At 49.5% G+C, this 14766-nt stretch overlaps 1 protein-coding gene across 2 annotated transcripts; it reads left to right on the top strand.

Annotated features, from left to right (window-relative positions):
• Nucleotides 1–1003: 1003 nt before the first annotated feature.
• TYSND1 (trypsin like peroxisomal matrix peptidase 1) lies at nt 1004–8145 on the top strand (the record flags this gene model as incomplete). 2 transcript variants are annotated; one of them, XM_080695277.1, is made up of 4 exons in its annotated part: nt 1004–2166; nt 4071–4201; nt 5104–5289; nt 7928–8145. In XM_080695277.1, 4 exons carry the CDS (start codon nt 1004–1006, stop codon nt 8143–8145), a joined length of 1698 nt encoding a protein of 565 aa, XP_080551403.1. The 2 variants fall into 2 exon arrangements, with proteins under 2 accessions (XP_080551403.1, XP_080551404.1); XM_080695278.1 differs by lacking the exon at nt 5104–5289.
• Between the last annotated feature and the right edge of the window lie 6621 nt (nt 8146–14766).

Below are 14766 nucleotides of genomic sequence, written 5' to 3'. Positions count from 1 at the left end.
TACCTCAGAGCTATATCCCAGCTCTTTATTATTTATTTTGATACAGGCCCTCACTAAGTTGAGGAGGGCCTCATTAAGTAGCTGAGGCTGGCTGCGAACTTGCAATCCTGTCTCAGCCTCCCAAGTACTAGCATTACAAGCGTGCACCACCATGCTGGGCTAACTGCACAGTTTTGAGTGAGATTGCAAAACTTGAACTATATCCATTTTGGCCTTTTAACAGAGAAGAGATTTGGCCCCTGGCCTACATAAATCCTAAATATCATGTTGTGAAATGTGTATACTGCAACATACAGGATTGTGTGATTAAAAATTCTTATGTTAGCTACTGTTCATCAGTCAAAGGACAATTTAGAACAAATCCAGTTTCCATGATATTCGTCGTGTTGTGACTTTGTCAACTCGAGTTAGCGTCCCATGCCTCCTAGTGGTTTGAGGTAGGGTTCATTTAAAAAAATTTAAAATATATAGTGAATTGGCCAAGGATTTCTTTGATCCACATCCCAGAATCAGGGGCCGAAGGTCTCCTACTTCTGGGCACAATCTGATAGGTCCTAACGACCTGGAAAAATCTAGTTATGCCAGCGCTCATTTCCGTTCTCTCTCAAAGCTTCAATAAACAAAAGACTAGGCTCAGAGGGGCCCGCCCTCCTTTCCTGCCCTCTCACCTCATCTCCCAGTGACGCAGGCCTGTCATTCTCTCGGGCTCTTCCAGGGGGGCCGCTGCTTCAGTTCACTCCCACAGGTTGCACAGTCCAAAGAGGGTGCGGAGAGGCGGGATCAGCATTAGCAGCCAATCAAAGCTCGTTCCGTGCCCAGCCAATCGGGTCGCGCCAGTTGGGGCTTAGCCAATCAGGCTTGACGAGGAGGACCCGTGTCAGTGCATGCGCCTCTCCCAGCAGTGGGCGACGGTGAGAGGGGCGGCCGCTCTGGGCCCGGGTCCTAGCTTTCGCGCACGCTGACTTCTGCTCGGGGAAGCCCTGCAAATCCAGTCCCCAGAGCCATGGGTCGGCAGTGGGGACCCTCCCTGAGGGCGGCCGAGCAGTCGGGCTGTGTGGTGAGCGCCTCCCGGGCCGGGCAGCCCGAAGCGGGCTCGTGGAGCTGCAGCGGGGTGATCCTGAGCCGCTCCCCGGGGCTGGTGCTCTGCCACGGCGGTATCTTCACCCCCTTCCTGAGGGCCGGCAGCGGGGCGCTGACCGCCGCCAGCGCCGCCTTCCTGCCCGGCGACAGTTGCGGCGACGACCTGCGGTTGCACGTCCAGTGGGGACCAACGGCGGCGAGCCCCGCCGGCCGCGCGGAGCAGGAGCGCCCGGGGCTGTGCACGCCCCGGTGCGCGGGCCCCGAGCCGGGCCCGGCCCCCCGGCCCCGCGGGCGGCCCCTGCAGCCCCCGCGCGCCGCCGAGCTGCTGCTGCTGCTGAGCTGCCCGACCTTCCGCGCCCACTTCGCGCGCCTCTTCGGGGGAGATGCGGCCGATCAGTGGCGCTTCGCGAGCGCGGCGCCGGACGACGAGGTGTCGGAAGACGAGGAGGAGGACCAGCTGAGAGCGCTGGGCTGGTTCGCGCTGCTGCGCGTGCGGCCGGGCCTGGAGGCGGCGGAGGAGCGCGGGCCGGCCGTGGCCGTGGCGCCTCTCGGGGCCGTGCCGAAAGGCGCGCCGCTGCTGGCCTGCGGCTCCCCGTTCGGGGCCTTCTGCCCCGACATCTTCCTCAACACCCTGAGCCGCGGCGTACTGAGCAACGCGGCCGGCCCTTTGCTGCTGACGGACGCGCGCTGCCTGCCGGGCACCGAGGGCGGCGGCGTGTTCGCGGCGCGGCCGGCCGGGGCGCTGGTGGCGCTGGTGGCGGCGCCGCTCTGCTGGAAGGCCCGCGAGTGGGTGGGCCTCACGCTGCTCTGCGCCGCAGCCCCGCTGCTCCGCGCCGCCCGCGCAGCGCTCGCCCACCTGCGGCCCCGAGCTGCTGACCTGGCCGCGCTCATGCCGCCCGAGGTGGGCGTCCCTAGGGGCCTGTCCCTGCGAGAGCCCGGGCCGCCCTGGGCAGCCGCGGCTGTGCTAGTGGAGTGCGGCGCCGTGTGGGGCTCCGGAGTGGCCGTGGAGCCCCGTCTCGTGGTGACCTGCCGGCATGTGGCCCCTCGGGAGGCGGCCAGGGTCCTGGTACACTCAACCATCCCCAAGTAAGGCCTGCAGGGCTGCTCTCGCTCTAGTCCTCCCCATGTCTCAGGTGGATCCAGGCCTTGAGCCCTGAACTGGGCCTTTCCCCTGGCCTGGGGCGCCCCCTCAGCCTTGACATCCTAAAGTCTTGTGCGGGGACCTAGGCCTCCCCGCAGGCGCTGAATGGAGGAACTTGGGCAAGGTGCCACACTCTGATCAACTCAAATTGGAAACCCTGGGGCAAACATGCAGGACTTGGCATCATTGAGCTTCCCCTCACAGCCACAATTCCTGTGGGCAGCTCCATTGTCTCCTACTCTTGCTCTCACACCCGCTAAGCCCTTTGACCATATTCCCCTAACCCTGCCACCTTCAACCTACACGTGAGGAAGTCCTAGGAGCCCAGGATGCTGCCCTCTTGGGTAATAACATGAGCCTGTTAATCACTTAGAGTTTAGCCAGAGCTGCCTTTCTGGATGGAAATCACAGATGTAGACTCTGCTTAAATGGAATGTAGTGTTGGGGTCAAGTAGAAAATATATTTTGAATAATCTTTAGGTGACCCTGGTGGGAAGTCAGAATGAGACTTTAGGCTGTCACTGGTTCCCTCTGCGGGAGAAAGCAGTTTTTTTCCTTTCACTAACCCTGGCAGTGGCGACAGCAGCCTTGGCTTCCTAGCTTGGTTTTCTAGTGAGATCTTCCTGTTCCCCTCTGTAGCCGCAGGTGCTTAATTCAAGCCAGAGTTAAGCATTATAGCACCTGGTGTTAATTCCTGGCCCTCTTACCTGGCTCAGCCAAGCTTTGCAGTTCAGGCCTTCCCAAATTCCTCTTCTGATTTCCTGAGGCTACAGAATGGATAACCCTCAGGCTTTGCCATAGAGATTCCGCTGGTGGCTGATAGGAAATCTGATTTTATAGGAAAGACAGATGGTAGGATTTCCTGGTGGAGTGTCCCTACCTCCTTACTAATCTCCTCTGCACACTTTCTCCTAAGGAAACTATAGTATCTGCTGGAAGCGACCTCTGCAGAGTGTATAGTGGGATGCAAATCATCTAATGTGTGTAGGTTGCCTCCCCATAAGCTGACATGTAAAGGTATGGACCAGAGCCTGCCATATAGCATGCTCTGGAAGTGCCGGCATGTATGAAAGCAAGGCCTAAGAGTAGAAGCACAGTATGTCTTCACACCAACAGGATTGTGGGGATTAATGAGGCAGTGAATAAAACCAGATATGTTTGCCCAATTCCTTCCACTTTCTCTGTGACCTCGGGAAGGTTACTCCATCTCTCTGGACTTCAGTTGCGCCATCTAAAATGGAGATAATATCAGTATCTAGTTCATAGGGTTATGAAGACTAAATGACATGATGTCTACAAATCAATCCCAGACTGGCCCACAGTGCTCAGTAGGTGTCAGGTGTTATCATGGTAAGGCATAAGAAGCTTTGCATGAAAGTGGTCTACAGTTTGGAAAGCATGTTTGGTTAAGGGACATGCCCAGAGCTGCCTGGCTGATAGTTTTCAGGGCTGACATCCAGATCTGATTATATGTCCATGACTTTTTTTTTTTCCCCCCCGGTACTGGGGATTGAACCCAGGCTACTTCTACCTCTGAGCTACACCCCTAGCCCTATTTTTGTTTTGGGGGAATAGGGGTACTGGGAATGGAACCCAGGGGCATTCTACCTCCAAGCTACACCCCCAGCCCTATTTTTTATTCTTTGTTTTTAAACCAAGTCTCACTGAGCTGTAAGGGTCTCACTAAGTAGCTGAGGTCGTCCGTGAACCATGATCCTCGGCCTCAGCCTCCCAAATGCTAGGATTACAAGCGTGCACCACCACACCCAGCCCTGTCACTATCATCTTGCTTTCTTCCTAATACTAAAGGTCAGAAAACTAGCCTGTCATTTATTTCCCTTGTTCCCAGGAGTGTGGCAATCTGGGGATGTGTGCTGTTTGCCACCCAGGAGACATCGCCCTATGACATAGCGGTGGTGAGCCTGGAGGAGGACCTGGATGGTATCCCCATGCCTGTGCCCACTGAGCACTTCCACGAAGGTAAAGGAGAAAGGGCCAGCCTGAAGGAGGGTACTGTGGTCTGCACTGGACCTCAGGAGAGGTCAGTGTTGGGTGCTCTAATCGTGCAGTCCAGGGGAAGCTCCCTTCCCACACCTGCTGTGGTAATGAGTCAGGGCAGCTTTGTGGGGTTTTTCTGGAAGCATCCCTGCTGCGCTAGCATGCCCAGGTACGGGGGGCAGTTGGAGTCCCCTGTGGAGGGGTAAAGCATACCCCTTTCCCTGGGGCCTGCAGCAGTGGTATCTGAGTGCTAACCACTTTGGCTGATCAGAGGACTGTGTAACACCTTCAAGGCTCCCTTGTCATGATTTGGGTAGAAGGCTTTGAGATGGTGCTGTATAAGTACCAGATATCCCGTTTCATGGAGGCAGTGTGATATAGTGATGAAGACACACTGTAGACTGGCATCTCCTCTACTACCACTGTCCTTGAACAGATGATTTAACTGTTCTCTGCCTGGGTTTCCACATCTGTGAAATGGGCTGACAGGCCTTGCCTTGGGTGTAGCGAGGACTGGGTGAGATGTGCTTCCAAAGCATTTAGCCCCATGCCAGGCCCTGTGCCTCCAAAGCACTTTGGGAAGGATTTATAGCCATCATCACCATTTCTATCATCAAGAGATCTCTTGGGCCCAAGAAGAAGTGATTATTAAATCTGCAAGTATTTATTGAGCACCTTCCTAGGTGATAGGAATCCCCAAAAGCGACTGGCTTGATTAACAACTTTGGAGAAGTGGTTGAACAGGTGCTATGATGGGGACCTGGAAAGGCTCCTTGAAGGTGGGAGTATCTGAACAGAAACTTAAAGAGCCTAGAGAGTTTTGACTTGGAGAGGTGGGGGTGGGGAGTGAGTCCCCTGCTTCACCTTCCTTCTCTCCCTGGCAGGAGAGGCAGTCAGTGTGGTGGGCTTCGGCATCTTTGGCCAGGCCTGTGGGCCCTCGGTGACCTCGGGCATCCTGTCAGCTGTGGTACAGGTGGACAACACACCCGTGATGTTGCAGACCACGTGTGCCGTGCACGGTGGCTCCAGTGGGGGACCCCTCTTCTCTACCCACTCAGGGGACCTCCTGGGTAAGCAGCTTCTTGGCCCACTCTCAACCCTCCCTTCCCAGAGCCTCTGTCCCACCCAGCAAATGTTCCGTGTTTAGCTCTGGGAGGACACTCTGTCTGGGAAGATGGTGGGCTTTCTGCCCAGTGTTAGTTAGCCAGAATTACCAGACTCTTCTGCCTTCGTGAGGAGAGGGAAGGATGCTAATCTGGGAGGGAGGAAACCCAGCGGTGGGCCCTTCCCTGCTCTACTGTGTGGTGTTCGGTAAGTCACTTGATCTCATTTGATCTGTGAAATTCAGAAGTTGGATTAGCCTAAAGTTCACAAACTCAAAAGCCTACTGGGTGGGCAGGTAAAGTAAGTGAATGAGTGAAGGCCACAGGGAGTAGAGGGCTGGAGTCAGGGATCAGCTGGTGAGGTGAACACTGCTCAGCACAGCAGGTTTTTGCCATAAAGGAATGCAGCTTAATACTATCTCACAAGAAGCTGTGAACCTCTGTTTGTGTGTGTGTGTGTGTGTGTGTGTGTGTGTGTGTGTGTGTGTGTGTCTGGGGATTGAACCCAGGGCATTCTACCTCCGACTTACACTCTCAGCCCTATTTCTTGTTGTTTATTTTGAAAAAGGGTCTCACTAAGTTGTATAAACTAGCCACAAACCTGCAGTCCTCCTGTCTCAGCCTCCCATGTGCTTTGATTACAAGAGTCTCCCACCACACCTGGTTATTTTTTATTTTTCTTTTCTTTTCTTTTTTTTTTTTTTTTTGTGTGTGTGTGTGTGGTGCTGGGAATTGAACTTGGGCATTCTACCTCCGAGCTACAGCACTAGAAGTATTTTTTATTCTTTATTTTGAAACAGAGTCTCACTAAGTTGCAGAGGGCCTCACTAAGTAGTTGAGACTAGCTGCAAACCTGCAATCCTCCTGTCTCAGCCTCCCAAGTACTGGAATTAAAAAGTGTGCGCCACTGTGCCTGGCTCCTATTTTACTTTTTGTTTTGAAACAGGGTCTCACTCAGTTGCTGCAATTGCAAACCTGCAATTCTCCTGTCTCAGCCTCCCAAGTACTGGGATTATATGTGTGCACCACAATGGCTGCTCATACATTTTGTTTTTAATATGTGGTTTTTAAATCTTTCAATTTAAAAACTGTGATAACTAATTTTTAGGTTTGCTTGTTTGTTTGATTTTTAAAGCAGTTTGGCTGGCCAGGCTTCATGTTGCATGCTTATAATCTCAGTATTTGGGAAGCTGAGACAGGAAGATCACATGTTTGCAGCCAGCCTCAGCAATTTGTGAGGCCATCCACAACTTAGTGAGACCCTGATTTAAAATAAAGAATGAAAAATAGGGCTGGGGGTATAGCTCAGAAGTAGAATGCCCCTGGGTTCAATCTCTAGTACAACAACAAAAAAACAAACAACAAACAGTCTAGCTGGGAATGGTGGTGCACACCTCTAATCTCAGTACTTGGGAGGCTGAGAACCCTGGGTTCAATCTCCAGTACCTCAAAAAATAAATAAAAAGCAGTCTGGCTGGGCATGGTGGTGCACACCTTTAATCTCAGTACTTGGGAAGTTGAGACAAGAAGAGGATTGCAGGTTCAAAGCCAACCTCAGCAATTTAACGAGACCCTGTTTCAAAAAAAAAAAAAAAAATAGGGGGATACCTTCAAGTAGAATGCCTCTAGGTTCAATCCCCATCAACACACACACACACCAGTCTCTTTGACTGTTTTCTATTAAAAAGCTGTTCAGTCAGCTGGGCATGAGAGCGCACACTTGTAATCCCCACGGTTGGGAGGCTGAGATAGGAGGAACGCACAGGTTCAAAGCCAGCCTCAGCTACTTAGGCCCTCAGCAACTTAGTGAGACCCTGTTTCCAAATAAAATATATAAAATAGGTCTGGGAGTATAGCCCAGAGGTAGAAAGCCCCTGGATTCCGCCCCCAGTACTACAAAAAAAAAAAAAAAAGTTCAGTCAGACGTGGTATCGCACATGTGTAATCCCAGTACTTGGGAGGCTGAAACAGGAAGATTGCAGGTTTGAGGGAAGCCTCAGCAAGTATTGAGACTCTCATCAACCTAGAGATACCCTGTTTTAAGATAAAAAATAAAACAGAAAAAGCTGTTCAAAACTGAATATGGGGCGCATACCTATAATCCCAGCTATGAGGGAAGCTAAGGCAGGAGGGTCACAAGTTCTAGGCCAGCCTGGGCAACTTAGCATGACCCTGTCTGCATTCAATCCCCATTATTCAAAACACAACAAAAATCAGTTACTGAGTAGACCAAACGGAACCTGTCTGTGACTCCGATTCATTCATTTATTCAACCAGTATTTGTCGAGGGCCTACCCGTGCCAGGCAGTCTTCTAGGTACTGAGGAGATTTCTCAAAACATTCACCTCCCAGCTTCATCTGGTAGGAGAGGAAGATGACTGGGTAAGTGGAATATACAGTGTTGTGGACCAGTCAATATTCAAGAGAAAGCAGGGGGGCAGGGTATGAGGAGCAGGTGTCCCTCACAGGAAGCTCAGCATCTGTCACTGTGGGAGCTTCCAGCCCCCCAGCAGGCGCAGCGGTTCCAGAACGGAGATGGTCCTCTCTGCCCCAGCCATCTGTCTAGCCCGTGCCTCACATCCTTTTCTGCTCTCTGACTCAACAGGCATTGTCGCCAGCAATACACGGGACAATAACACAGGGGCCACCTACCCTCACCTGAACTTCAGCATTCCTATCACAGTGCTACAGCCAGCCCTGCAGAGGTACAGGCAGTCTGGTGACCTGGGGGGCTTCCATGAGCTGGACCGCGCCGCTGAGCCCGTCAGTGTGGTGTGGCGGCTGCAACGGCCCCTGCCCGAGGCCCCACGGAGCAAGCTTTGAGGCTGTATCATCCCCCTGGGAGAAGAATGATCATTTTATGCCATAAGAAATGTTATTGAGGTAGTGACAGCCTTTGGATCCAGGGCCCAGTTCTGGACAGGGCACACTCCAGCTGGGCTGCCTTCCCATTTCCATCCATTGACTTCAATCTGGGCCCTGGGCCCAGAAACAGACTTCTCTTCAGTCTGATGGGTCTCCTATCTGGTGGCCTATTTGGGGTGCTTTCTTGAGCCCCTACTTCTCTCTGTCCTCTAGCACTATACTCAGTCATGTATTTGGATTCCAGTCTGACTGCACAGAAGTTCCAATCCTAGCAGTCAGTGCTCCTTAGAAGGTTTTGCATTTGGCCGTGTTTGTAGTCTAGTCAGTGCTGGCAGAGGACACAGGCTCACTCAAAATACCTCAGCATAAAGGCCCTGCTGTGGAGGCCGAGACAAGGGGGAAGCAGGAGTGTCTCCCTGCTCTGCCACACCTGTTGGAAGGTGGGTCTCTGAATGCCAGGATGTCAACTCTTAGACAATGTCTTCAATGTCCAGCCCACAGCCAGGGGCTCAAAGATCTTGGGTAGGGCCTGGGAATAAACACAATGTTCTGGACAACCCCTGCTTTTGTATGTCCAATTCTTTTTTTCAAGAGTTCAGTCAGGAATAGGCAAGCATCCAGCCAAGAAGTGCACACTTTCCGTCCTGCTCTCTCTGCGGGGTTTCACCTCACAGGGAACTCTCCTGTAGGCTCTCTGGTAGCTCATAAGGTGCCAGTTGGTGTTGCCTGGGACTTAGGGTCCTGGAAGGTGGTGGTCTTGGCCTGGCAGCGACTACTTAGAGAATGCCTGGGATGTGCAGAGGTCTATGCTGGGCCCTGGGTGGGTGGGAGCTGGGGAGTTTAAAGATGAACGAAGCTTCAGCAGCCTTCAGGAGCTGAGACCATCTCTGAGTTCGGTTGTATACTATATGCCCAGGGTCTTCAAGATATTACTTTCAGCCGGGTATGGTGGTGTATGCCTGTAATCCCAGTACTTGGGAGTCTGAGACAGAAGGATCACAGATTGGAGGACAGCCTCAGCAAGTGGTGAGACTCCCATCAATCTAATGAGACCTTGTTTCCAAATAAAAATAAAATAGGGCCAGGAGGATATCTTGGAGGTAGAATGCTGCTGAGTTCAATCTCCAGTACCACCAAAAATAAATAAATAAAAAAGAAAAGAAAAAAGACTTCCATTGGTGACTTTAAGCAGGAGGAGGACCTTGGAGTACTTTGTTTCTAACATCTACTTGCTGAGTACACTCTTGGGCAACCACAGAGCACTTCTCTGATGGTGGCTCCTTAGGAATGGGTCCAGAGGGCAAGGCTGGTGTGACAGCCCTAAAATGAGTCAGTGATAGCAGGGAGCAAGATCTGAGGTCTGGTTCTGGCTGTGGAAAGGAGAGGACCTATTCCAGCACGTGTGGGTGCCAAGGCATTCAGGCTATTCTAGGGAGCCTGGTGTGGCATACCACTAGTGCACTGAGCTGAGCAGCTTGTCCAGGGAAGAATATGTCTGGGGGACCAGGTAAGGCTTTCTCAAGGTGACTCAGGTGAAAGGGTTCAGGGTACACCAAATGGATTAGAAACAGGAACAGTGAGTGTTCCAGGCCAAGAGCAGCAGGAGGCAGGACAAGGACATGTGAAACCACTCTTGTTCTGGGAGTGCCAAGTAGAAAACTGGAAAGATACAAGGCTGAGGCCCCAGGCCTATTTGCAATGCCGTGGAGAGAGCAAGGGACTGAGGGAGGGCTGGTGGGCATGGAAGGATACTACTCAGACGTAAAGTCTGAGTAGTATCTGACCAGAAGGGCAAGTTGGGTCTTGTGCAATAGTGATGGAGGAACCCGGGCCTCGTTCATTTTGTGGCCTTGGCATTGGGTCTGGGCCTCTGCCAGGCCCTCTGTACCAGCCTGATGGGGGGGGGGAGAGAAGGGACCCTGCCTCATTCATTCATTTATGGTTTGTATATAGAATTCCCCTGGAAGTGAGTGTGGCGGCCCATGCCTGTAATCCCAGTACTTGGGAGTCTGACGCAGGAGGAGCACAGGTTCGAGGACAGCTCTGCAAATAGACTTTATCAAACTAGTGAGGCCCTGTTTCAAAATGAAAATAAGAAATAGGGCTCAGGGTATAGCTTGGAGGTAGAATGCCTCTGGGTTCAATCCCCAATACTACTACTACTACTACCACTACTACTACTACTACCACTACTACTACTTCCCCTGGAAAAGCTCATATACTGGCAATACAAAAATGTTCTGGGGTGAAATAGTAGAATCATGGGGATGCTAATCTCATCCTTGGATAAACCATTTGAATGTATTTGCTGGGTGATAACTTAGGCAGGCAGACTGTGGCTGGAGGAGGAAGGTCCTGGGGCTGTGGTGTTGGGGGTTATACATGTCCCTCGTCCCCTTCCCTTGCTCTCTCTTGGGCTCTGGTCTCCATGATGTTATATCAGCAACCCTTGACATACCCTGCCATTGTTGCCACTATTTATCCTTCAGAGCCAGCCCTATGAACTGAAACATCTGAAAATGTGGACTCCAAAAAACCTTTCCTCCTGTTCTTGTGGGGTATGGAAAGGCTGACTAAAACATGGGTTTTGTCTTTCTACCCTGCTTCTTTTAAAACAAAATTTTATTTTGAAATAATTTCAAACTCTCTCCTTTCCTGCCTGTTCAGCTCTGCCTGTGTTCTCTTCCTTTGCACCTAAAATCTCTTTCTGCTCAGCTCTGCCTTGAGTTCTTTCCCTTCTGTTTTGAGTTCCCTCTCCTTCCTGCCCAGCTCCACCTTGAGTTTCATCCCTTTCTGCTTTGATATCCTCTCCTGCTCAGCTGGTCCTAGAGTTCCCTTTCCTTCCTTCCCAACTCCACCTTTTTTTTTTTTTTTTTTTGGTGGTACTGGGGGTGGAACCCAGAGGCTTTCTACCTCCGGGCTATACTCCCAGACCTATTTTATATTTTATTTGGAAACAGGGTCTCACTAAGTTGCTGAGAGCCTCACTAAGTAGCTGAGGCTGGCTTCGAACCCGTGCGATCCTCCTGCCTCAGCCTCCCAAGCGTGGGGATTACAAGCGTGCGCCACCACGCCTGGCTTCAACTCCACCTTTGGATGTTAGATTCTTACAGCCAATAACCCATGAGGAGCCGGGCATGGTGGCTTGTGCTTGTAATCTTAGAACTTGGGAGGCTGAGATAGGAGGATTGGGGTTTGTGGCCAGCCTCAGCAACTTAATGAGGCCCTCTGCAAATTAGTGAGACCCTGTTTCAAAATAAAAAAGTCAGGTAGGTGGTACACACTTCTAATCCCAGTATTTGAGAGGCTGACACAGGAGAATTGCAGGTTTGAGGACAGCCTCAGCAAATATTGAGACTCTTTTTAAAAATAAAAATAAAAATAAAAAAGCCGGGTATGGTGGCGCATGCTTGTAATCCCAGCACTTGGGAGGCTGAAACAGGAGGTCGTGCAAGTTCAAAACCAGCCTCAAGCTACTTAGGCTCTCAGCAACATAGCGAGACCCTGTTTCCAAACAAAATATAAAATAGGTCTGAGAGTGTAGCCCAGAGGTAGAAGGCCCCTGGGTTCCATTCCCAGTACCACTAAAAAAAAAATAATAATAAAATAAGAAATAAATAAAATAGGGTTGGGGTGTAGCTCAGAAGCAGAATGGCTCTGGGTTCAATCCTCAGTACCACAAAAACAAAACAAAACAGAAACCATACTTAGAGTTACAAACGGGTTTATGTATCTAAAGTACCTTCATACCCAGGCATGGTGGCACATGCTTGTAATTCCAGTAATTGAGAGGCTGAAACAAGAGGCTTTCACATTCTAGGACAGCCTCTGCAAATAGTGAGACTCTCATCAACCTAGGGAGACCTTGTTTCAAAATAAAATAGGGCTGGGGTGTAGCTCAGAGATAGAATGTCTCTGGATTCAATCCCCAGTACCACAAATTAAGTAAATAAATAAAGAGACTTTTAAAAATAAAGTACCTTCGTGGACCAAATACTCTGGATGTCTAATATGGTATTTAGGTCAGATTAGATACATTAATTCTATGAGGTCTCTAACAATTAATTGACTTGGGCAGTCTTGTGCTCACTCATCTGTTACTGACTTGTTTTTGAGCTGGGTGAATATGAATCCACAGGAGATACTTCATATTAAGAAAAGCAATGGTACGAAGGGTGTGGTGGCGCATGCTAGAAATCCCAGCATTTGGGAGGCTGAGACCAAAGGATCACGGTTCACGGACAGCCTCAGCTACTTAGTGAGGCCCTCTGCAACTTAGTGAGACTCTGTTTCAAAATAAATAAAAAATAGGGCAGGGGGTTGTAGCTCGGAGGTCGAATGCCCCTGGGTTCCATCCCCAAACCCGCAAAAAAAAAAAAAAAAAAAAAAAAGAAAGAAAAGAAAAAGAAAAACAATGGTCCAAAATCTAGATTTATGGAGCAGGTAAGTTAAAGAGTAATTATTGTGTCCATAGAAAGTCACTGCAGTGCTTCTTTTGTGTGTGTGTGTGTGGGGGGGATACTGGGGATTTAAATCAGCAGCATTCTACCTCTGAGCTACACCTAGACATTTATTTATCTATCTATTTATTTATTTATTTACTATTTTGAAACAGGGTCTCACTAAGTTGCTGAGGCTGTCCTTGAACTTGTGATCCTCCTATTTCAGCTTCCCAAATACTGGGATTATAGGTGTTTGCCATCAGGCCCAGTTCTTTATTAACGATTTAACTATATTTGATTCTAGTAAAAAATTGTCAGGTGTGGTCGGGAGGCTGAGACAGGAGGGTCGCAGGTTCATGGCCAGCTTCAGATACTTAGGGAGGCCCTCTGCAATTTAGTGAGACCCTGCTTCAAAATAAAGAAAAAAAAGATAATAAGGCTGGGGGTGTAGCCTGGAGGTAGAATACCCTGGGCTATTCTGGGTTCGATCCTCAGTACCACAAAAAAAAAATAGTTTTATAGATTTAAGAGATTAACAAATTATCTATTGGAGTTTATTGTAAAATAGAGAAATAATCCAACTCGTTTTATCACCTGGAAAAGAAAACATGTAAAACAGGGCATTGTTTTATCCTAATAACATCCTTCTCACAGAAAGGGTCATTTCTCTTCTTGTTTTATACTAAATCCATCAGGAACCCCATGTTGGCCTTTTATAGGACTAACCCTCTTCATAATTTGTTTATGGCATCACTTGCTAGGCTTTTCCACAGGCAGAACACTAGTTAAGACACCTTCCTTCTTCTTTGGGCTCTTTCCACAGTGGGAGGAAGCCTTTTGATCTGGACCAATACAAATGGAGGGGAAAAGACTAGTTCCCAGGTGACTGTGAAAGTAGACTAAATTCTCTGCCTAACAGGAATTTCCCTTCCCAACAGAGTTAGTTTTTCCCTTTGTGGTGCAAAGGGAACAAGGACACACATACCACTGATACTGCTCAGTGTAGAAGTAATCCAAAACAATATCTAGTGGAGAAACTCACAGGCCAAAAAGCAGCTAACCTGCCTGGTCCTGTCCTCTTGTCACTGAGAAGGAAGGTGTGTTCAGCTGGGTCAGACACAGCTGGAACACCTCATGGAAAGGGCCCTATGATCACAGGGATAGAAGGCCGTACAACAGCTGTACTTTCTGGGTGACGTAGTGGTCTGGCTAGAAAGAGGATGCCTCCAGGGCTCCACTGGTCGTGGGGCCTCTTCTCCCACGAAGCTAATTCAGATACCCAGAGCAGGCTCTTTGCTAAGCTACCAAAGGTACATATGTATTTGTCTTTCCTCACCCTTCCTTTCAAATATCTTTCCTAGCATTATGCTCTATTTGATATGAAAACCAGGAGTCTGAATAGAAAACTTTGAAATAAAACTGATTCCTTTCTGTTTTCTTTTTTCTTTCTTTTTTTTTTTTTTGATGACACTAGGAATGGAACCCAGGGCATTATTCTACCGCCAAGCTATATTCTCAGCCCTATTTTTTATTTCTAAACAGGGTCTCGCTAAGTTGCAGAGGGCTTCACCAAGTAGCTGAGGCTATCTGTGAACCTGCGATCCTCATGTCTCTGCTTCCACATACTGGGATTGCAAGTGCGTGCCACCACGCCCAGCTTGGTTCTTTCACATACATTTTGGTCACAAATGTACAAAAATACAGACTTACAAATACATGTGTAGATGTAGAGGTAGAGCAGCTGTGGTGTAATGGACGGGATCCAAAAAGGACAGTTTCAAACTCACAGAAAAGTTGAGAGAATCTCCATATACCCTTCACTCAGAGACCCCATCCGATTTCACCAGGTGTTCTAGTGCCGTTCTTTGTTGAAAAATAAACATAAGCCAAGATGGCACACACTTGTAATCCCAGTACGTGGGAGGCTGAGACAGAAGGATCACAGGTTCGCAGCCAGCCTCAGCTACTTAGTGAGGCCCTCCGCAACTTAGTGAGACCCTGTTTCAAATATTAAGAATAAAAAATAGGGCTGGGGGTGTAGCTTGGAGGTAGAATACCTCTGGGTTCAACCCTCAGTTCTGTAGAAATAATTTAATAAATAAAAAGTTGCCAGGTGTGGTGGAAACTTATAATCCCA

This window comes from Muscardinus avellanarius (genome assembly GCF_963383645.1).
Source record: "Muscardinus avellanarius genome assembly, chromosome: 4".
Lineage (NCBI taxonomy): Eukaryota > Metazoa > Chordata > Mammalia > Rodentia > Gliridae > Muscardinus > Muscardinus avellanarius.
This window is presented reverse-complemented; position numbering and strand designations above follow the sequence as displayed.